At 37.4% G+C, this 21,526-nt stretch overlaps 2 protein-coding genes and 1 long non-coding RNA gene across 7 annotated transcripts; 2 read left to right on the forward strand and 1 right to left on the reverse strand.

The window, feature by feature from the left end:
• The first annotated feature begins 1,265 nt into the window (after nt 1-1,265).
• LOC140811748 (uncharacterized) lies at nt 1,266-3,690 on the forward strand. Of its 2 annotated transcripts, XR_012113519.1 has the most exons (7): nt 1,266-1,535; nt 1,624-1,693; nt 1,936-2,035; nt 2,115-2,171; nt 2,358-2,477; nt 2,571-2,628; nt 2,987-3,690. It is a non-coding gene; the product is annotated as an uncharacterized lncRNA (long non-coding RNA). The 2 variants fall into 2 exon arrangements; XR_012113520.1 differs by lacking the exon at nt 2,987-3,690 and having other exon boundaries at nt 1,936-2,021; nt 2,571-2,778.
• Nucleotides 3,509-7,483, reverse strand: LOC140811747 (UDP-arabinose 4-epimerase 1-like). Of its 4 annotated transcripts, none has more exons than XM_073169809.1 (11): nt 7,409-7,483; nt 6,541-6,699; nt 6,318-6,445; nt 5,848-5,961; nt 5,648-5,755; nt 5,462-5,553; nt 4,879-5,020; nt 4,700-4,794; nt 4,390-4,519; nt 4,108-4,252; nt 3,509-4,035 (listed from the first exon to the last, which is right to left on the reverse strand). In XM_073169809.1, the coding sequence occupies exons 2-11, from the start codon at nt 6,599-6,601 to the stop codon at nt 3,791-3,793; spliced, it is 1,260 nt and encodes a 419-aa protein (XP_073025910.1). In that variant the 5' UTR covers nt 6,602-6,699; nt 7,409-7,483; the 3' UTR covers nt 3,509-3,790. The 4 variants fall into 4 exon arrangements, with proteins under 4 accessions (XP_073025910.1, XP_073025911.1, XP_073025912.1 ...); XM_073169810.1 differs by lacking the exon at nt 7,409-7,483 and adding an exon at nt 7,252-7,382; XM_073169811.1 differs by lacking the exon at nt 7,409-7,483 and adding an exon at nt 7,252-7,381 and having other exon boundaries at nt 6,318-6,442.
• A 109-nt stretch (nt 7,484-7,592) lies between these two features.
• On the forward strand, nt 7,593-21,353 carry LOC140812948 (vacuolar sorting protein 3-like). The gene is made up of 14 exons (XM_073171328.1): nt 7,593-8,622; nt 8,924-9,199; nt 9,712-9,908; nt 10,033-10,174; nt 11,212-11,469; nt 11,618-11,690; nt 11,918-11,966; nt 12,886-13,177; nt 13,353-13,408; nt 13,761-13,829; nt 13,908-14,019; nt 20,171-20,260; nt 20,532-20,702; nt 21,070-21,353. The coding sequence occupies exons 1-14, from the start codon at nt 7,690-7,692 to the stop codon at nt 21,160-21,162; spliced, it is 2,811 nt and encodes a 936-aa protein (XP_073027429.1). The 5' UTR covers nt 7,593-7,689; the 3' UTR covers nt 21,163-21,353.
• The last annotated feature ends 173 nt before the right edge of the window (nt 21,354-21,526 follow it).

Genomic DNA, 21,526 nt, shown 5'->3' on the forward strand with positions numbered 1-21,526 from the left:
ATACCTTATCTTATCTTTTCCCCTTCATTTCGAGATTTCTCTCTTCTAGCAAGGGTTTTCATCCATTTCTTTTGCTTCCTACCTTTGATTCTTGGATTTGTTTGGATTTTCGACTTGAGATCGACGTTCTCCTTGGTGCTAGGAAGCTTAGGTAAGTTTTTGGTGCGATTCTATTAAGGTTATGAGTTAAGAGTTGACTTAGGTTTGATGTTTTGTTGGTTTAATGGATTATTTAACTTGTATTTTTGGATATAGAGTTGATTTTGGTGTTGTTTATGGATTATTGTTGTAGGTGGTGTACCAAGAGTATAGTTTGGAGGTGTTCTATTGGTTGTAAGTGGAATTTCATTCCTTTGCTCACATGATGTTATATGTATTGTGTTTTAAAGGTTTCAAAGTGATATTCCCTTCAATTGATTCATTGTTATGTATTAATTATATTGCTATGTTCATTGGAGACAATTGATGTCTCAATTATTGTTCAAAGGGAATACAAGAGAAAATATGAGATTGTGAAACGACGGCTTTAAATGCTATTCAGAGTTCAAATGTTTTATTGGATTGATTAATCATAGTCAGAGCATTGCATGCAATTAGTTGATCAACGACCATAGGCTTTTATCCCTCAGAGTTATCGGTTTATATCGATAGGGATATTAGCACCAGAGCAGAGATACTATTGATATCAATCCAACCAGAGAAAAGAGAATACCATCTTATTGCTATCTTATTGATATGCTATTGCTACAGTTATTGTTACAGTATTCATGTTTCAGAGTTGATGGTATTTATGATTTCAAAGTCATGTTTTACAGAGTATACTATGTATCATTGCTATGTAGAGTTCCACTTGCTGAGATTTATTCTCATTTCAGTTATTTTCATGTGATGCAGATAAGAGTGACCGACCAGGACAGTGATCGTGGATGGGGTCATATGCATACACCGTTGGAAGGAAGATTATTTTGCAAATATTTTGGGACATGATCATAAGAATGATTGTTTTGTATTTTGTATATCATTTGAATGATCATGTATTTATTTTGTAAATATTTTATGAAATGTATTTTGAAACTCCTTCCATACTTTAAAGAAAAATTTATTTTCGCTGCGTATTTTTATTGTTACGGGATAGAGGTGTCACATGCAGGTCACGATCGAAGCCATCTACTTTGCTCAAATTCCCAACCATTATAAATTGTTGATCTGATCCGTTGGAGCTTCTTACCCGGCTCAGTCATTTAAGTGAGATCGCATCACAAATTATGTCATTATCTGGTTGAAATATTATTGGGAGACGATTTGAACCAGTATCATTCGATCTGCAAGAAGAATAGTTTTCTATTTATTAAATTGGTGGTAGAATCAGGTAAAAATGTTTGTCATCTGCGTGAATATGAAATAAAAAAAAATTGCAATGCTCTTCTCTGTTCATATAATAGTAAATTTGGTGTGCAATCATGTGTTCGGATGCTAAGAAAGCAATATCTCTAGTGACATGGAACTGCATCATGATATTAACCTGTTGCGAGTAGGTCAGCAAAAATTTTTTTTGATGGGTGATTAACCAAATTACCTTCCATATCTAGATTGATTTAGCATTTGACGATGCTGATGTTATAGATGAAGAAACACTTGCTGCATTCATTGGGCGTCAAAAGATGCAGGGTGTGAGTCAATACTCGAACAAAAGGTTGGTGAAAAACTCATAGTCTAAATGCGATTTTTAGGACCAACAGAGATAAATAGCATGTGAATTTTGATCTCGGGCACTGCTACTGCAAATTTTAATGTACTTCTTTATTGATATCTAATTCTAAAATCATATTCTACTTGCTTTTGGTATGACGCCTTTGGTTTTAGCTTCTTTAATGCATGTATCCATTTCACGGTGGATTTTCTTGTTCAGATACACTGCTTACTTTTGCTTTACAGACGATATTGAAAGCAACCGAGAAACTTGTACTCATTGTTACGGCCAAGCAGTATAGAGGTGTTAGGAGGGATTAATTCCAGCCCTGGTAAAATGTATAAGGTCAAATGCAAGTTATTGGGCTTCTCTATAATAAATTTTTTATTGTTGTTTCCGGTAACATCTTTAAATATTATTTCAGATCAACCGGATGGATATTGCCAAAGAAATTGATGATCTGTTTGTCGGTGATACTGAGGTATTCTTAGTAAATTTGGATTCACCTTTACCATTAGATATAGAAGCATCCCATGTAATAATAGGAGCTTGAGTGGTTGTGAGTGGTGTATCGATCTAGTTAAACTTGACCTTTGAACTCAGATGTGTCGACTATGATTTGTGTAGAAAGGTCATCTCTACTGTTATTTTACCTTTTTGTATCAAGGTATGGAAGAGATCTCATCCATTGGGTTTGTGAATCCATTAGGATGTGATTTTCCACTCATAACTAAAGGAGGGCATAATGTTCTGGATGTAATATTTACATCTCCAATTCCAAATCTTGGTAATGGTCCTGCATCCTACTGAGCAAATTTCTTTCCCTCTTTTTATTACTCGAATCAGAATTTTGTTGTGGCATTAATCGATATTCTTACAGCTGATAGTCTTGATCAAATTGATGGCGTTGTCGAGCATGGTGTCAGTGCCAGGATCTTGTGAGTTTCATAATACCTCTTTTACAATAATACACACGCATACATGCATGCAAACATATACATACGGTGATCTTGATAATTTTTTTTATAAGAAGTTTGTTGACTGCTCTTTGCCACCTTGTTAAAACTTGCAATTTAAATTGTATTATTTCGTTTTTAGATGCAGTCTTATTTAAATAAAATAAGTAGCTCTTCTATTGCTGGAAAGGTGCTATATACGCCTTACCTTGTCAGATAAAACTCGTCTCCCCATTCATCATTTATTTTGGTCGAGGTTTCTCAGTACCACGTGGCTCAGACTATTGAATACTAATCAAATGAACTAAGTTCTCCGGCATTACAAAAGACTCCAAGCCAGGTGCACAGCAGTGATTGCTTCAAAAGATGGATTGCTCACTGTTGATAATACTCTTGGACTTAAAGGGAGCAAAGTTTAATCGGATAGACGGTGGCTTTGTGTCAATTATCATCTCATCGATACTTTTACTGATCTTACACTCGGAAAGACCTTTTTTTTTTGGTTAAATTGGGAGTACATATATTACCAAAGTCCTCAAATTTTGTTTTATGTCAGTTAGGCAATCTGTTGCTTGAAATGCCGCCTTCGTAAAGCTGTCCCGAGAACTTTCCCAGGAAAAGAGCACTTTGTTAGCCATATTATCTTGTGCTCCTAGAGTCTAATTATCTCTTGTAATCAATTTCATATAGCGTTTTCCCCGTTTTCACATACTTCGTGAATCAGTAGGTGTAATGTTCTTGAAACTCCATACTAGTGTTGTATAACAGTTATTCAATTTTTTTCCCAAATGATGTGCGGCCCTCGAGCTATACGTATGATATATGGCGGTAACTAACAAAGAACACCATATTCTCGACCATATATTTGTTTCCAAAAGTTTTATACGTCACCCCAACACACGAGGAATGTTGCTCAGATTGTGGTCACACGCACCCCAGCTCTTCATCTTATCCACGACAAAATTTGATAAAAAAAATAAACTATACCTATCAGAGATTCGTAATTAAACTAAAGCTCTTTTTTAATACAACACAAACCCCTGATCTTCATCCCCTTGGCCTTGATAGCGCTAAACTGAGTCAAAATTTGAGCTGTAAATGGTGTTTCATGTTAGTTCCGGTAGTGAATGTCAAGCTTATATGTTCACGCAGACATGACTTGAGGGGTGGTTCCATAACCATTAAGATGTGCCTTCTGCCATCTCCACGCAGTTTGCAAACTTTCTTGAAGATTAGTGAACTTTGCAGTCCAGTTTAATTCGTTCTTGATCTTGGCTGGATCACTATATACTTCTGCATAATCACCAGACCTACGTGGAAGGTAATCTACTCTCATAGGCACCCCAGTTGCCTTCTTACAAGCCTCCACGAACTCCTTTACTGATCTTCCTGAAATTGACAGAGACTAGCTGTTAAAAGTTTATACAAAAATAAAGATCAAGGTGTGAAGGTGGCCTTTACCTTTTCCTGTACCAACATTGTAGATGCCAACTTTACCGGGCTCTGCCCTCTCCAGAGCTTTGACATGAGCATCAACCAGATCAGTAACATCAATATAATCGCGTATGCACGTGCCATCTGGAGTTTTGTAATCTGTTCCTCTAACCTGCATTACGAATCTAGATATGGTAAGTTCTGGAATAACGAATTTATGAATTATGATCACATAATGACATATTAGTTGTTAAAAACGTGGTCAGAGATGTGAGGATATCATGATATGTTCATTGGAGATGGAGATACCTTGAGACCAGGGATGATGCCACGAGCAGCATCGAAGCAAGCACCAGATATCCGCCCATGCTCACGAAGTTCTGGCCTGGGAGCTTCTCCAAGTCTTCCCTCGGGATCAGAGCCAATCACATTGAAGTATCTGAAACATAAAAAAAATTGCGAAAGATAAGAAAAAATGCTGCTTCAGATTTTCCACACATGAAAACAGAAAACCGTATCAGCCATAGTTCAGTAATAGTATTCAATGCAAACTGAAGTTTCTCGATGTAGAAATAAAACAAATTTGAGCTATATAGAGTCGTACACATTAAATACCAACCTTAAAATCATTACTGCCTTATCTGAGTTTTTATGAAAATCCAGAATTATATCTTCTGTCATCTTCTTGGCTTTTCCATAAGGATTTATTGGAGCCTGCTTGGTGTAAATAAAAACATTGCAGTTCAGTTGGCATTTACATCTTTGTATAGGCATGTGTCTAACTGCAGCAGTTCTCACCTGTGCAGTGTCTTCTGTAATGGGCATCTGTTCAGGCTCCCCATAAGTTGCACATGTACTAGAATAAATCAAAGTCTGAACTCCATGAGCTGCCATTGCTTCTAACACAAGAAGCGTATTGGATGTGATGTTGTGATAATACCTGTGTTGCAGAAGACATTGGCACAAGAAATATATTTTACGAAAAGGTAAGACAATCTGAAGACAAAGTAAAAACCATGAGCTTCCATTTACCATCAGTATTCACTTCTAACTGTTGATATCGCACATTTTGGAACACCTCACCCCCTTATGCATAAGAAACGAGAATATCATATTCAATTATAAGTCTATATTCCAGGCTTCAATGGAACAGGCATCATGAGTATTCATCAAGTCCCGTCCCATAAATACAAAAATAAAGACCATAAAAATTTTAGTTTCTTCACTTTCTTGCGTGAATGTTATCTACTACTGGGAATATGCTAGAACTCACCAATTACAAATTTGACAATCTTGAAGAGTCAACTACCATTCCAAAAAGTGGAATCCTCAAGACACACTCATGTTTGAAGAGCATAAAATAAGACCAAGAGTAACTCACTTGAGGGGATCGAGAGTACTCTCCCCAACATACGCTACAGCTGCAAAATGCATCACTGCATCAAAAGCATTTTCCGAGAAAATGTTGTGCACCTGGATAAGGGTCAAGCTAGTCCTTTGGTTATGAATGTTGCAAATAATCGAACAAAAGAATATCTTATGAAATAAATATGCCCAATAAAGATACCATTTTTGCATCCCCGAGGTCAGCATGTATAAACTGAAGTCTTCCAGGTCCAGGAAATAGTTGTTGTAGGACCTTTATGGCCCCAAGGTTTCCCCTTGAGAGATTATCCTTTCAAATGATATTTACATTTTTCAAGGCCCCAGGTAATATTTATGGTAACGAATGATTCTAGACGACAACTATTGATACCAGAAAGATACCACTATAGTCACCCGGTATGAGTCCTTGAGAAGTCGTAACGCAGCATGTGATCCGATGTAACCGGCACCTCCAGTAACTAAGACATGAGTCACCCCCGGTTCATGGCTTGAGAACTGTATAATGATTAATGCGGACATCAAATATAGTTGGTCGAAGATAAAAAAAAAAGTCTTGCTCTAGCATTTTTTTTTTGCCAGTAATTGGAAAGAAAACACGAAATTGAAATAAAATGGAAACAGAAATCTGGCAACCAATAATGAAGTCAGATTCACTTCTTTTGATTTCAAGGTAGATGAAGGATAACCAACGAAAACAGAAATAGAACAAAGAAAATTATTAACAAAATACATAACAAATAGGGAAGGCCTAAAACTGCAGCATAGTTTTAAGATAATAAAGCATAGATACGCAGATAAATGGGAATCAAATCTTCCAAGAAATGAAACAGAAAATACAAATAGAAAATTACTTCACTGGGGGTGTTAAAATTTGGGGATTGCTTCAGCATAAGAATACACAATGCTGTAAGAATAGCAGCCATCAAAATTTTTCCTAAAATATTACTCTTCTTCTTTGGGTCAGTGTAATCCATGCCTGCTAGCAAAATATAAATTGTAGTGAGAATTGACTAGATAAATAATACACCACAAAATAACAAGTGTAATAAGAGCAAAAGGAAAAAAGATTAACACCTCCTAAAGACAGAGATCTGTTAGACCTCTGCTGAGTTCTTATCCGTGCAAAACTCAGCATTGAGGATATTCCTTTCCAATCGTAATCAGACAAATTAATTAAATTATATCAAGTTTTGATATCAATAGTCGGCAGATACCCTTCCGCAGCTCTCAAATCTGCAGCAACAAAAGAATGAGCATTGATCAGTAAGAAATAAAAAAATACAAAGTTTTAAATCCTCCTAAATCCATGCATTTCAAATCCTATGGTTTTGAAAACCTCCCACGAATTCAATTCCTTCCATCCAAATACAAGCTGGGCCCGAAAGATGAAAATGGAACAAATAAAATTTCCCACTTAAGCAAGTAATTTGACCCAAGATCAGAAAACCACTGAAACCTAACGCAATTTTCAAAATCGTGTTGCAAACATCCAACTAATTAGAATATGGACATGAAGAACAAGATACATGAGTCAGAATTCAAACACAAAAACTCTCAAGATCCGTCAGATTACAATCCAAAAACCAAAATCACAAATTGAATTAACCAATTCTTGAATTAGACACACGCACAAAAAAAACGAAAAAGTAATAACGAACAAAGGATAATACGCCCACATAAAAAAAAATCCCCAATTTTATACAAATTGAAGAGTCCGTGATTCATTCAACACGTTAAAGCAATACGATTGAGCAAAGATTATATTTTTTCAACATTTTCCCGCACATGTGTGCATGCGTTATACGACAAGAAGATCTGAAGAACCACAAGGGAAGGACGATCGTCTCAATGCAATCACCAAATCACACAGAGAAAATTCAGAAAAACAAGATCAAATTCCTAAATTATAATCACCAAATAAAAAAGGAACAAGAGAACGTACGACAAAAAGCGGAAAATGCAAGAACTCGCATCGAAACAGATTGTTGCAAGTTTCCCATTTTAGGTAATTACTAATTATAAATTAATAGTTTATTAAAACCAATTTGATGTGGACAATTTAAATAATAGTAGAACTTCAAAAGTCAATAATAATGGGCCAAAAGCCCGTTACTATGTTGTTTTCACAGCCCAAAGCCTAAAGAATAAATGGAGATTTCTACCGGGAGGTCGCCGTTGCCGCGGTTTCAGAAGAAGAAGATTGTGATCGGGAAGTAAGTGCAAATGGCCGTAAAACCCAAGTGTCGAACAATTCTTCTACCCCTCGCAGAATCCCCCCTCGATTCCGCTACCCATACCACCTGTGTCGCACTCTCCAAACTCTCCGAAGATCAAACCCTCATATACGTTGGCACTCTAGCAGGCACTTTGTTCTTATACTCCTTTCGAACTGAAATCTCTTTCCTTAAACGCATCTCCGTCTGTGCCAGTCCCCTTAATTCTATTTCTCCCCTACCCCGTATTGGTAAAGTCATTGTCTTCGCCGATGGCGTTTTGTTTCTTATCGACGCCACTTTACTTGAATCTCCTAAAAGAATCAGTCTCATTAAAGGCGTTACTGATTTTTCTCGCAAATTTCAGACCCAAAAAAACAACAGCCGGAATGGTCACAATCACAATAATGACTTCTTTGCTATTGGGATAGGGAAGAAGTTGGTATTGGCGGAGTTGATTTTGAGTGGGACGTTAGTAATCTTGAAGGAATTTCAGGGGATTTTTGATGGGATCATTACGACTTTATCGTGGATCGATGATTCTATATTTGTCGGTACCAAGAGTGGGTATTACTTGTATAATATTCTAAATGGGAGATGTCAATTAATCTTTTCGCTTCCCGATGCTTCAAGTGTGCCACAACTGAGATTGTTGGCCAATGAGGCGAGGGTCTTGTTAATGGTAGATAATGTTGGTATCATCACAGATATGGAGGGGAACCCTGTAGGGGGGAGTTTGGTGTTTAAGGAGACTCCAGATTCGTTTGCTGAAATAGGTACTTATGTGGTGTCTGCGAGGAAAATGAAGGTAGAATTGTACCACAAGAAAACGGGATTTTATGTTCAGAGTTTGGATCTTGGGGATACAGGTGCTTGCCCATGCGTGGTGACAGACGAGGGGGCAGAAAATGGGAAGCTTGTTGCTGTTGCGACAAAATCAAAGGTACATTTTAGTTAATTTGCTTTCACTTGGAGCTGTTGTTTGAAGTTTGAGCTAAAAGTAAACTTTTTCCCAGCATGTATTGCTGATGTACATGACACAAACACATTGGATAACACTTTCTGCTTCTCTAAATATCTCAATTTTCTGCTATTATGAAGTTTAAAATAAGTGTGAGACAGAGTATTACTAGAGAAATGGCCAATTTCCTCGTAACTGATTACAAAAGCTCCTGAGAAAGGACCAATTTCCTGTTAAGTGCTTACAAAAGGTCCTGATTATTCACTTGCTATATCCTATCAAGGTTGTTTGCTATGGGAAAATTTCTGGAGAAAAGCAAATCAAGGATCTCCTGCGGAAAAAGAACTTCAAAGAAGCCATATCATTGATTGACGAGCTTGAGAATGAAGGTGAAATGACAAAGGATATACTTTCTTTTGTTCATGCACAAGTGGGATTCCTCTTGCTCTTTGACTTGCATTTCAAGGAAGCAGTGGATCACTTCCTGCTTTCCGAAAACATGCAGCCTTCTGAACTTTTTCCCTTCATAATGCGGGACCCTAATCGCTGGACCCTGCTGGTACATCCTGAATGCCAATTATTATGTCTATGTATTTGATTTCATGTTTGCAAGGTCTTTTTTACCCAATTGAATTTATTTGCTATGTCCTTCCAGAAGTCTTATTCGGTGATTCTGGCGATGTATTACATAGTAACATGCAATATCATTCATGCAGGTTAATTACTTTTGTATGTCATTTAAAATAGTAGTTTATCCTGTGAAGCTAAGTATTTATGCCGTGTGTTATCATAAAATTAAAATGTTGAAGTGCTTAAGATATATTCATTGAAGGCTATCCAATGATGGACAAAGAAATAGAATATGCAACTATCTTGTGGCTTTTGATATAGAATGTGCTTGCTGAGCATTTGATGCAGTGGAATGCTTTAATGTCCTATTTGTTTCATCTTCTATCCATTTAATTGCACTTTGATATAAGTGGGCTTTTTTGAGCGTATGTGCCATGATTTCACTCGCACTTGATAATAAATCCTACACGATGTTCAGTTAACTGTTTTGAGAATTTTTAGGTTCCAAGGAACCGGTATTGGGGCTTGCATCCTCCTCCAACACCTCTGGAAAATGTAATAGATAATGGATTGACAGCCATTCAAAGAGCTGTGTTTTTTAAAAAGGCAGGTGTGGAGACTTCTGTTGATGATGAATTTCTTCTAAGTCCACCCAGTAGGTCTGATCTATTGGATTCTGCAATTGAAAACATGATAAGGTGTTTATTATTTTAAGTTGGTTTTATTTGAAATTCAATCATTTTCAATTTTTTCCTAAAGTTCGATGATATGCTTTCCTGTTTCCATCCACTTATTTCCCTTATGATTGCTAATTTGCAACAGATATTTGCGAGTTTTCCATGATAAAGATTTGGATCTTTCAGTTAAGGAGGGAGTTGATACGCTTTTAATGTACCTATTTAGAGCTCTCAACCGTGTTGAAAATATGGAGAAACTTGCATCATCTGAGAATAGCTGTGTAGTGGTAGGCATCACTTTACCTTTCTTTTTTTTTTTTGGATAAGAAACATAATAATATTATTAATATGAGAAGTTTACAGTACAAGAAGTGGACTAGTGATCCACTGCCATAAACTAGTTAGTTCTAACTATACACATATGACCAATCTCTCAAAATAGCTGATGTAGACAATCCCTGAAAGTTTTTATCTGTCTGAATCCAGTTCGCTGTTGTGAACTTGAATTTTCCCCAACATTCTTCAGCTTTTTCTTCTAATTCTTCAAAAATTCTTCTATTTCTTTCCAACCAAACCGCCCAACTAATTCCATGGATCACTTTACCTTTCTCACTTGTTATATGAAATTTATTGCTCACTTGCCTTTTCTCTTACTTTTAATCATAGTTGTTAAAAGGCGAGCACCTCTCGCCACCACCAGATGATCCCTCCACGCTTGGGTATATATATCCAGGCCCTGCGGTGGCTCGCCTTTGAAGCCAAGCGTGCCTGAGTGGGCTTTTCTTTTCTATTTTTCTTTTCTCTCTTAAAATCCTACCAAACCCTAGAAGAATCTGCTAATACTAAAAGATAATTGCAGTAATAGATAATAACTAAATATATTTTTGTGATATAATATATTTTTTATTAGCTTAATTATTTATTGTTTTGTAATAAGATAGTAGTAAATAAATATATTATTTTAAAAAATTAATAGTGCACCTTGCTTCGATAAGGCCCATTGCGCTTCAGGCTCCAGGACCCTTTTGCCTTTAACATCTATGCTTTTAATGTCAAAGAAATTATAATTAAACTTCAGTCAAATATCTAGACTCACTTGGATGATTTCTGATTTTTATGATTGCAATGTTGTGTGTCACTTACTTTACAATTATTCCAAAGTCATTTATGGCGTCAGTTCAAGTGGATGGTAAGCTTAATGAACTTACACTAGCATGGTTACTTAGTTTTAGCATATAATTTAATAAGTTTAAGATTGGATAACTGTAGCAAATGCAAAATTTGACGTCAAACAATGACTACTGTATTTCAATGGGCAGTACAGGAGGAGCTTGAACCATTGCTCCATGAATCTGGGCATTTACGCACTCTTGCATTTTTATATACTGGTAAGGGGATGAGTGACAAGGCTCTCGCCATCTGGCGTATTTTGGCAAGAAATTATTCAACAAGCTATCATAAAGATCAATATGAGGTAACTGGTTCACTAGAACCCTTGAGTCCGGAGATGGCTGCAATTGAGGCATCTAGGATTTTGGAGGAGTCTTCTGACCAAGATCTTGTACTTCAACATCTTGGGTGGGTACGTGAAAAAGATCTTGTTAGCCTTTTATTTTCTTCTGACAGTAATAAATAATTCATTCATATTTCTACTAAAGGATTATGACCTTGTCAGTTAAACGATCTTTTTTGCTTGATACTAATTGTTGATGGTACTTGTTTTCCATTAGATTGCAGATCTCAGCCAGGTGTTAGCAGTCCAAATTTTGATATCAGAGAAAAGATCAAACTTACTATTACCAGGCAAGAATAATAATAAGCATGTAGTTTGTGATGTTTATAAGTTTATCAGGTACCTAACCTGACTGTTTTCTCAGTAATATTATATCAAGGGACCAGTGACTTTTGAATTATAATTTGTTTTAGCGATTCCTGAGAGAAGAAAATGCCTCGATTGGACTTTGTGATTTAACTAGTTAGATTTATTTATTTATAGATATGGTTGGTGAATTTTTCCTATTTTCTCACAGATAAAGTAATATCTGCTATTGATCCCAAGAAAGTGGAAATTCTTCGAAGGTATATGCCCTGGTATTCTTTAAATTTCCCATGGCATTATGTGGCAGAGTGAACTAATAGCCTTTTGTGAATGTGTTGTCAATTATTACTTGCTTCTTAAGGGTTTGGGACAGTGACAAAGAAATAGAGACTATTTAATATGCTTTCCTTGTCCATATTTCCTCTTTATGGTGTGTTCATGGCTCTAGGGTTTGCTATTGTTATCTTGTTTAAAGGTCATTCATTTTTCACCCACGACAGAAGCTCTAAAAGTTATTAATCCAGTTATTCTAACCGTAAGAATGTGATAGTTGCATGTTCTCATTTTCTTTGGACCGACTATTCACTCGGTCACATGTTAAAGATCTTTTGTTAAAAATAATTTACTTTTCAAGGTTGTATGATGGCAAACCTGTTGGGCTTTGGATTATTTTTAAGTTTATTATTTTAGAAAGAGTTTTGTACTGTTTTATACATTAATAATGGTGTTTTGGAGATGATCTTTGAACACACACCTTAATAAAGCACATGTTTCGTAATATCTTAAAAACACACAACCTAATTTTGTGATGTAATTTTTTTTCCTGAAGAACCACTTTCAAAATTTTTGAGTTAGTGAGTACTGGAAAACCCAAATGAACCCTAGCTTTTAGCTCTCACGGAAATGGTTATTGTAATTATACCTTTTGCTTATTACTACTCCAATTTGACTTGTAGCTCAATAGTTCTAACCAAAATTAATTAAGATAGTATTAAATTGATCGATTCAATTTTACACCAATCATTTATCTTCTGTAGATTGATTCTTAGATATTGCAATGCTGACTTGTGTACAAAAGCAGTAAAATTATCAGTACAAGTACAGTTTTTCCTCTTGATAGTTCAACACTACCATCTCTAGAGCATCACATGTGTTACTGTTATTAATTTATCGATGCAGATATCTACAATGGTTGATTGAAGATCAAGATTCTGACGACTCTCGGTTCCACACAGCATATGCCCTCCTACTTGCCAAGTCAGCTCTTCAAAGTTATGAGATGGAGCGTTCATCAGAAAGTTCTGTTGTTGGAATGTCTGATGATGAGATAAATATTTCTAATGCTGGAAGGAGAACAATGTTTGAAAGTCCTGTCAGAGAAAGATTGCAGATTTTCTTACAGTCTTCAGACTTGTACGACGCAGAAGAGGTCCTTGATATGATTAAAGAGTCTGACCTATGGCTAGAAAAGGTTCACTAGCATTTCTCTGGTCATCATACCTTATGATATATGCACTTCCCGATAGAATTTTTAGTGTTTGAAATGTTTGTGCACTTACCGAACTGTCAGCTGGTAGTAATGGCACAAATTTTTTTTTTTTTTGGTTTTATCAATATATGTAATCTGGCTCTACTGTTTTTGGCAGGCTATTTTATACCGGAAGCTTGGTCAAGAAACGCTAGTGCTTCAGATTTTGGCCTTGTAAGTCTACCGTTTAAGTGATAATAGTTGTTCAACCTTCTTTATCCTTAGAGTAGTTTGTAATGATTTTGTTTTTTTAAATTTTGTATGTCACTGCTTTTCCTCTTTCGATCGATTGAACTATGATATATCATGTGTGATTTCAGGCTTTTCAATATTCTCGACTGTTGTCATGCTTCCTTATGTATGGTCTCTGTAATATCTTATTAGCACGACGCTTTTTGCATTATGTTGCCCTTGTTATGTTGTCCTTTGTAAACATGGAAGACACATTCCCATAATTGCATTGATGAATGTGTCCTGCATATAGTATGATTGGACTTATGTGATTTGTCTTTTCATCTTGTATTAGGAAATTGGAGAATTGTGAAGCTGCTGAACAATATTGTGCGGAGATTGGTAGACCAGAAGCTTATATCCAGTCAGTCCATTTTGATATTTAGATAGCTCCATGAATATTGGTTTTGGTGCTATACTCACGTTATTTTTCTCCTTTTAGGTTACTTGAGATGTATTTGGATCCAAAGGATGGTAGAGGGCCCATGCTTAAAGCTGCTGTCCATCTTCTTCACAATCATGGAGAAATGCTAGACCCAATGCAAGTCTTGGAGGTATGAAATCTATCATCCTCCTTTTCGAGTAAACCAATAACTTTTGTTCTGGAAATGCTCTGGATTCATGATGAGGAGATGGCTTTTAGAAAGTTATGTCTCGATGGACGAACTGCATCTTTACTTAATTTTTTTTATCACGATCTTGTCTCTTTAATTGCAATAAAGTACTTTTATCTATGAAGTCAATGCTTCTATGCTAGACAAAATAATCCTGCATCTTATTTTATAGGATAGACCAAATTGTTCAATATATACAAGTTTTCAACTTTTCTTTTAGTTCTACATATCTTTTTTTATAATGAAGAGTTAAAGAGATCATAGTAGTCTGCCTTTTTTTGTTTGGAACCCATTTTCTTTTGCAGGTATTTTCTGAGTAATAGATGTTCAGATATGTTGGAGAAAGGCTAATAATTATCTTTCTCAGATGTTGACTGTATTCTATATTTCCAGTCTCCAGTTGATGTCACACAAAAATGTTACATAATAATATTCTGTGGGAGACTTTTCTGTATTTTCTTTAGGTTTGCATAATTGTTGTCGTATGTGTTACGATTTCTTTTGGCACGACATCCTACCTGTTCTGGCATGTCAATGCATTAAACACTTGTTATTATACTGTAGTATGCTATTGAAAGTGCATAGGGATGAAAAGGTGGCCTAAAGATGGAAAAAATTGATAGAATGTTGCAAATTATCTGGTAAATGCGTTAAAGATATAAAAAGATAAATAGAAGAAATAAATATTCTGGTCAAGGTGTTCTTACCTCTAGTGGATTTCCCTTGTTGTCTGGTAGCATGTGGTTTGGGATACACTGGCTTAGGTTTGACCTGATATTAGTAGTGAAATCCTTTTGATGCGGTGCAAATACTCTTTTCATGGTGGTGATTTAAGGAGCCCTCTTACGCATTCTTATTTTTGGAGGTCGATATTCCTGCTTCACACTACATCTATGCCATATCCCCTTGTCCTGTTATATGTTGTTTATGATAAGCGTACATAAAAGAACTTTGGTAGAAGGAATCAAGTAGTAACAATGACTATATATTTATCTGTCTTTGAGTGCAAATTATCTCGGTAACTAAAAGCATTAAACAAGAAGATATTAAATTGGAAGAGCCAATACAAAATGTTTCATTCGTTAACTTATAGAATACAACACTCATCTATTTATATTGTAAATTACATGAAAGATATAAACTAACAGATCCTAGAAATACTCAACAATACTAACAGATCCTAAAATATCTCAACAACAATAACAATAGCCTAGGATTTAGGATTTTCCTGATCTCCGTCAACACTCCCCCTCAAGCTGGATGGTACACATTGTACATCCCAAGCTTGTCGATCAGTCTTTCGAACATAGGTTTGAACAAAGCCTTTGTTAGGACATCAGCAGTTTGTTGAGATGTAGGAATATAAGACACTTCAAGTATCCCTTTATCAATATTTTCCTTTATGAAATGTCGATCAATTTCAACATGCTTGGTACGATCATGATGGACCGGATTGTGAGAGATAGCTATGGCAGCTTTGTTGTCGCATAGGATAAGCATTGGACTCTGCTTCTCTATTTTCAGTTCTTCCAATAACAGTTTGATCCAGAGGGCTTCACAAACTCCAAGAGCTGTCGATCTAAGTTCTGCCTCTGCACTACTCCGTGCAACTACTGATTGTTTCTTGCTCCGCCAAGTAACCAGATTTCCAAAGACAAAAGAGCAATAACCAGACGTGGAGCGTCGATCATTTGGGCATCCAACCCAATCGGCATCAACAAAGACTTCAACACACCTCTTTTCTTGCTTCTTGAACATGAGGCCCCGGCCCGGGGTGCCCTTCAAGTACCGTAATATCCGGATGGCTGCGTCAAGATGACATTGGTATGGTGAGTGCATAAATTGGCTAATGTAACTCACCGGGAAGGATATTTCCGGCCGGGTGTGTGAGAGGTATATCAATCTGCCGACTAATCGCTGAAATCTCCCCCTGTCGACAGGTGTATCATTTGGTTTGACCTCGAGTTTGATGTTTGGATCCATGGGTGTATCAGCCGGCCTGCAACCTGACATTCCTGATTCAATGAGTAAGTTAACCACATACTGCCTCTGTGAAACACTGATTCCAGACTTGTTGCGAGCAATCTCCATCCCGAGAAAGTATCTCAAGTGACCGAGGTCTTTCATTTCAAATGAAGTTGACAGTTTCTGCTTAATTCTCTCTATTTCAGCCATGGCATTTCCTGTGATTATTATGTCATCGACATAAACAATCAGAATAACAATTTTATCCTTCACCCGATGATAGAACAAAGTATGATCACAACTAGCCTGTTTGTACCCGAGAAGCTTAACTGTGGTGGAAAATCTATCGAACCAGGCTTTCGGAGACTGTCTCAAGCCGTAAAGGGCTTTCTTTAGCCGGCAAACCATGTTGTTATTTCCCTGACAGTGGAAACCAGGTGGTAGTTCCATGTAAACCTCCTCAACAAGATCGCCATTAAGAAACGCGTTCTTGACATCAAGTTGATAAAGTGGCCAATCCAAGTTAGCTGCAAGAGAAAGCAACACTCGGATAGTGTTGATTTTGGCAACCGGAGCAAAAGTTTCTTGGTAGTCAATACCATAGGTCTACGTGTATCCCTTAGCCACAAGCCGGGCTTTATATCTGTCAATACTTCCATCACTCTTGCACTTGATGGTGAACAACCAACGACACCCAACCAGCCTCTTGCCATCCGGTTTTGGAACAATCACCCACGTCCCATTTTTCTCAAGAGCTGTCATCTCTGCATAGATTGCTGTACGCCACTTGTCATCTCGAAGAGCGTCAGCAATGGTTGTAGGAACGGCAGAATCTGATAGATTAGAGACCAAGGCTCGCAATGGTTGCGATAAGTGAGAATATCCCAAAAAATCCGAAATAGGATGTTTAGTGCATAAGCGAGTACCTTTGCGGTGGGCTATCGGAATATCCAAATCTGTCACTTGGGCGGTGTCTGGATCAGGTGTCGGGTCAGACATGGGCTTCGCAGAAGGAGCAGGTTCTGTTTCCTTGAGCTTTCGTCTACTGTAAGTTGCTGCAAAGTGGTCAATAGTTCCACGATGAGGCTGTATGGGAGTAACACAAATTTCAGTAATAGGAGTTGAAGATTGACTAAGGTTTCGGGTAGAACTGACTGGCGGATTTGTTGGTATACTGGGAGAAGATGAAGGATTTTGTGGTATGGAATGGTGTGGCTTATAATCAGGAATTACTGGAGTCACAGAAGTGGAAGGAAGTTCTGAACTTAAATCGGGCTCCAAGGAAGGGTGAGGTACCTGATTGTTTGGGATTTGTGGTATGAACTCTTCTTGGAGTGGAGCTGGCTCCCATAGATATTCACAAGAGTTCGTTATTTGTCTTGGAGAAAGATTCGGAGCTGGTTCAGAAATATGAGGTGTAATGGAAGTTGAGTGCAAAGTGTGAGGATAGAACGATTGTGTTTCAAAGAATGTGATATCCCGTGAAATAAAATATCTTCTTTTGGAGGGAGAATAGCACCGATAACCCTTTTGTGTAGATGAGACATTTGTGGCTACGGGGATCCAATTTAGGCCTGGAATGGTCATGAATATGAACAAACACAGAACACCCAAACGTACGCAGGGGAAGATCAGTGAATATTTTGGATTCTGGGAATGATTGTTTTAGGGTATTTAACGGGGTTTGGAAATTTAAAACCCTAGAAGGAAGTCTATTGATTAGGAGGCTGTTAAAATAGCATCGTCCCAATAGATTTTTGGAACATGGTTTGTGAAAAGTAGAGCACGAGCAACTTCTAAGAGGTGTCGATTTTTCCTTTAGGAAACTCCATTTTGTTGAGAGGTATCAACACATGAACTGTGATGAATAATGCCATGTTTGGAAGTAAATTCGTTAATAGATGAATTGAAGTACTCGGTGCCATTATCAGATCGAATGATTTGTATTTTTGAATTAAATTGAGTAAGAATCATGTTGTAGAACTGTTCAAAAATTTTCGGAACTTCAGCTTTGTTATGGAGAAGAAAAATCCAACATACACGAGAGTGATCATCGATAAATGTAATAAACCATTTTTTATTGGAAAGAGACGAGGCTCGTGAAGGACCCCACAAATCACTGTGAACAAGGGAAAATGGCTTAGATTTATGATAAGAATGAATAGGAAAAGGTATGCGAGTATGCTTAGCTAGCTGACAGACTTAACATACAAACCGATCACAAGAGTGAAACAATGAAGGAAATAAATGTTTTAAATAGGAGAAACTTGGGTGACCAAGTCGTTGATGAAGCAACCTTATTTGCTGGTGATGGGATTGTTGGGTAGAACTGAGGATCAGGTGGCAGCAGCTAACAGCAGAGTCAGCCTGTAGAAAGTAATATAAGCCAGACACCTCAGTAGCACGCCCAATCGTCTCCCTCGAGGCCCGATCCTGAAACACACACAACTTAGGTGAGAAGTTTGCAGTACAATTGGAGTCAAAAGTAAGTTTGCTGATTGATAGCAAGTTGTAAGTTAGTTGAGGGACAAACAACACATTATATAACATCATTCGGGTACTTAATGAGACAGTGCCAATACCGATAATGGGAGAAACTGAACCATCAGCCAAAGTTACGGATCTAGATCCATGGTATGGTTTGTATGATGAGAAATGGGTGCGAACTCCGGACATGTGTTCGGATGCACCTGAATCAATAATCCAAGACTTACCAGAGTTACCCGGGTCGTTTACAGAGGAAGAAGTACCATGTGCCATTAATGAAGTTGGGGTGGAAAGTAACTGGCCAAGCTGTGCTTGAGAGATGATTGCAGCGGATGGTGGTATTGTTTTATCAGCTTTTATTGGTGTAGCAGGTTTGGTGGACTCATTATTGCGCTGGCTGCGTGGCACCCAATCAGCTAGTTTGCCATGGAGCTTCCAACATGTGGCTTTAGTGTGATGAGGTCGATTGCAATGTTCACACCACAACTTTGGCTTGCTTGATCCTCGAACGGCCATGGCAGATATATCAGGAGTGGTGACAACAGGAAGGGGTGAGTCACCAAGCATAATTTGTTTCCTCTGTTCTTCTCGACGGACTTCGGAGAAAATCGCATCAATGCTTGGCATAGGCTTGACACCCAGAATTCGTCCTCGAACATCATCCAGTGATGGATGTAATCCGGTGAGGAAGTCATAGGTTCTTTCTTTGGCTAGCAGTTTATGGTAGATCTCTTGGTTGACTGCATCGGTCCAGGCAGGTTGAGTGAAGAGATCGAGTTCTTGCCATAGTTTTTTTAGTGACACAAAGTACTGGGTTACCGTGCCATCCTCTTGTCTCAGATTCCGGGATCGAGTTCGGAGGTCGAACATCTGGTTTGCGTCTTCAAGATCTGAGTAGGCTAAGGCGACAGCCTCCCAGATAGCCTTTGCTGTTGGGTAGAGGAGGTAGATTTCTGCAATGGAGTCATCCATAGAGTGAAGGAGCCAGGCCATAACCATGGAGTTTTGGATATCCCATGCTGCAAAAGAGGGATCAGATTGGGTAGGTGTTGGAATGGTTCCATCAAGATATCCAAACCGTCCTTTCCCGCGGATAATAAGTTGGACAGAACGAGACCACTGTAAGTAGTTCCGGCCACTAAGTTTAAAGCTGGTAATTTGGAAAGGGAGAGAGTTGTCGGATGTAGACTTTGGGTTGGATATAGCCGAGTCCAAAGATACATCCGGCGTCCCTGATTTTTCCATAGGAAAGCTTCAATTGTAAAATACTTTTATTGCTCTGATACCATAAAAGCATTAAACCGGAAGATATTAAATTGGAAGAGCCAATACAAAATGTTTCATTCGTTACTTTATAGAATACAACACTCATCTATTTATATTGTAAATTACATGAAAGATATAAATTAACAGATCCTAGAAATACTCAACAATACTAACAGATCCTAAAATATCTCAACAACAATAACAACAGCCTAGGATTTAGGATTTTCCTGATCTGCGTCAACAGTAACTTTTAGCTGCCATCTTTTGGTGTCTGGAACTGAATGGTTCGAGAAAGTTGCAAGTTTCTATGATTACTAATGATTTGTTAACATAAATTATTATTTTAGTTTCCACACTTCTGTTTTTTCCGCAGAGATTGTCTTCTGATATACCCCTGCAGCTTGTCTCAGCCACAATACTAAGGATTCTTAGAGCTCGGCATCATCATCATCGACAAGGACTAGTATGTTTTTTTTATGTAATCATGTTTTATGGCTTCCTGAAAATACATAATCAGGTTTTTGGGCCCCCTTATCAGGATTAAGTTATTTGGAATCCTTGTTTTTATGTTTACATTAGTTTGTTTGGTCCTCTATTCTAGGAATGTGGTTTGGATTCTCAATCTTCCAACTGTTTTTCATATTGTATAATGATTCTCTTTGAAGCTATCTATTCTTCGAGGCACTTTTTGTCGATTTCTAGTCATGTGCTGAAAACTGTTGAGTTCTTGCCAGATTGCACACAGTTTGTCCCATGCTTTGCATGTTGATTTGAGCTTGGCAAGATTGGAAGAAAGATCACGTCATGTGCCGATTGATGATGAAAGTGTTTGTGATTCTTGTCATGCGCGTCTTGGTACTAAACTCTTTGCTATGTACCCAGATGATACCATTGTTTGTTACAAGGTATTTGAACTCTTCTTTGAAATTAAATTTGATGCAATCTAAAACTATAAAAGTTAACTAAACAAAAATCCTATCATTCTTGAAGTCATCATAATCCTTCAGCTTATTTTTTTGAATCTTCCATGAGTGAACCGTTGATGTTCCACATCCTTGTGCTTTGCATCTTGGTTTGGGCCTGGGTCGGGCGTGTTCGACTTATCTGGTTCCATTACACTCTATATGAAGGATATCTTGGCCTAGTCCCTTGACCTGTATCCACCACCACCATACCTCCACCATTCATTGCATATGTCCTCTAAAGTTCTGTCTGGTTAGTGTGATATCATGCCTTTAACTGATTGAAAGTTGAAACTTATCTTTATTGCAGTGTTATCGTCGTCAGGGTGAGTCAACATCTGTCACAAATCATGATTTCAAGAAAGATATATTAGTTAAGCCTGGTTGGTTGGTAACTCGATGAACACATATATTGAAGTTTTGACTTGATGAGGTGGCATCATGAAATATGAGCATTGAATAAAAGCAATGACTCTTGTGTTTGTTGCTTGCAAATATGGAAGGTCCAGGAAAGCGGTTGTTGAATAGTTTGGACCGCTAAGGCAGAGTACAGCGTATAGCAGCTGTATCGCATTGCTGCTACTTACAGTGTGCTCCCACTGCAGAAGACGTTCTCTCTCTCTCTCTCTCTCTCTATATATATATATATATATATATACACACACATTATGAATCTTAATTTTTAGTTAGAATTATTATGAAAAATTATAAGATGCAAAAAAAAAAAAGAAAAACTGAATATGATTGTGCTCGAGGAAATGACCATC

This window comes from Primulina eburnea, chromosome 14 (genome assembly GCF_022965805.1).
Source record: "Primulina eburnea isolate SZY01 chromosome 14, ASM2296580v1, whole genome shotgun sequence".
Classification (NCBI taxonomy): domain Eukaryota; kingdom Viridiplantae; phylum Streptophyta; class Magnoliopsida; order Lamiales; family Gesneriaceae; genus Primulina; species Primulina eburnea.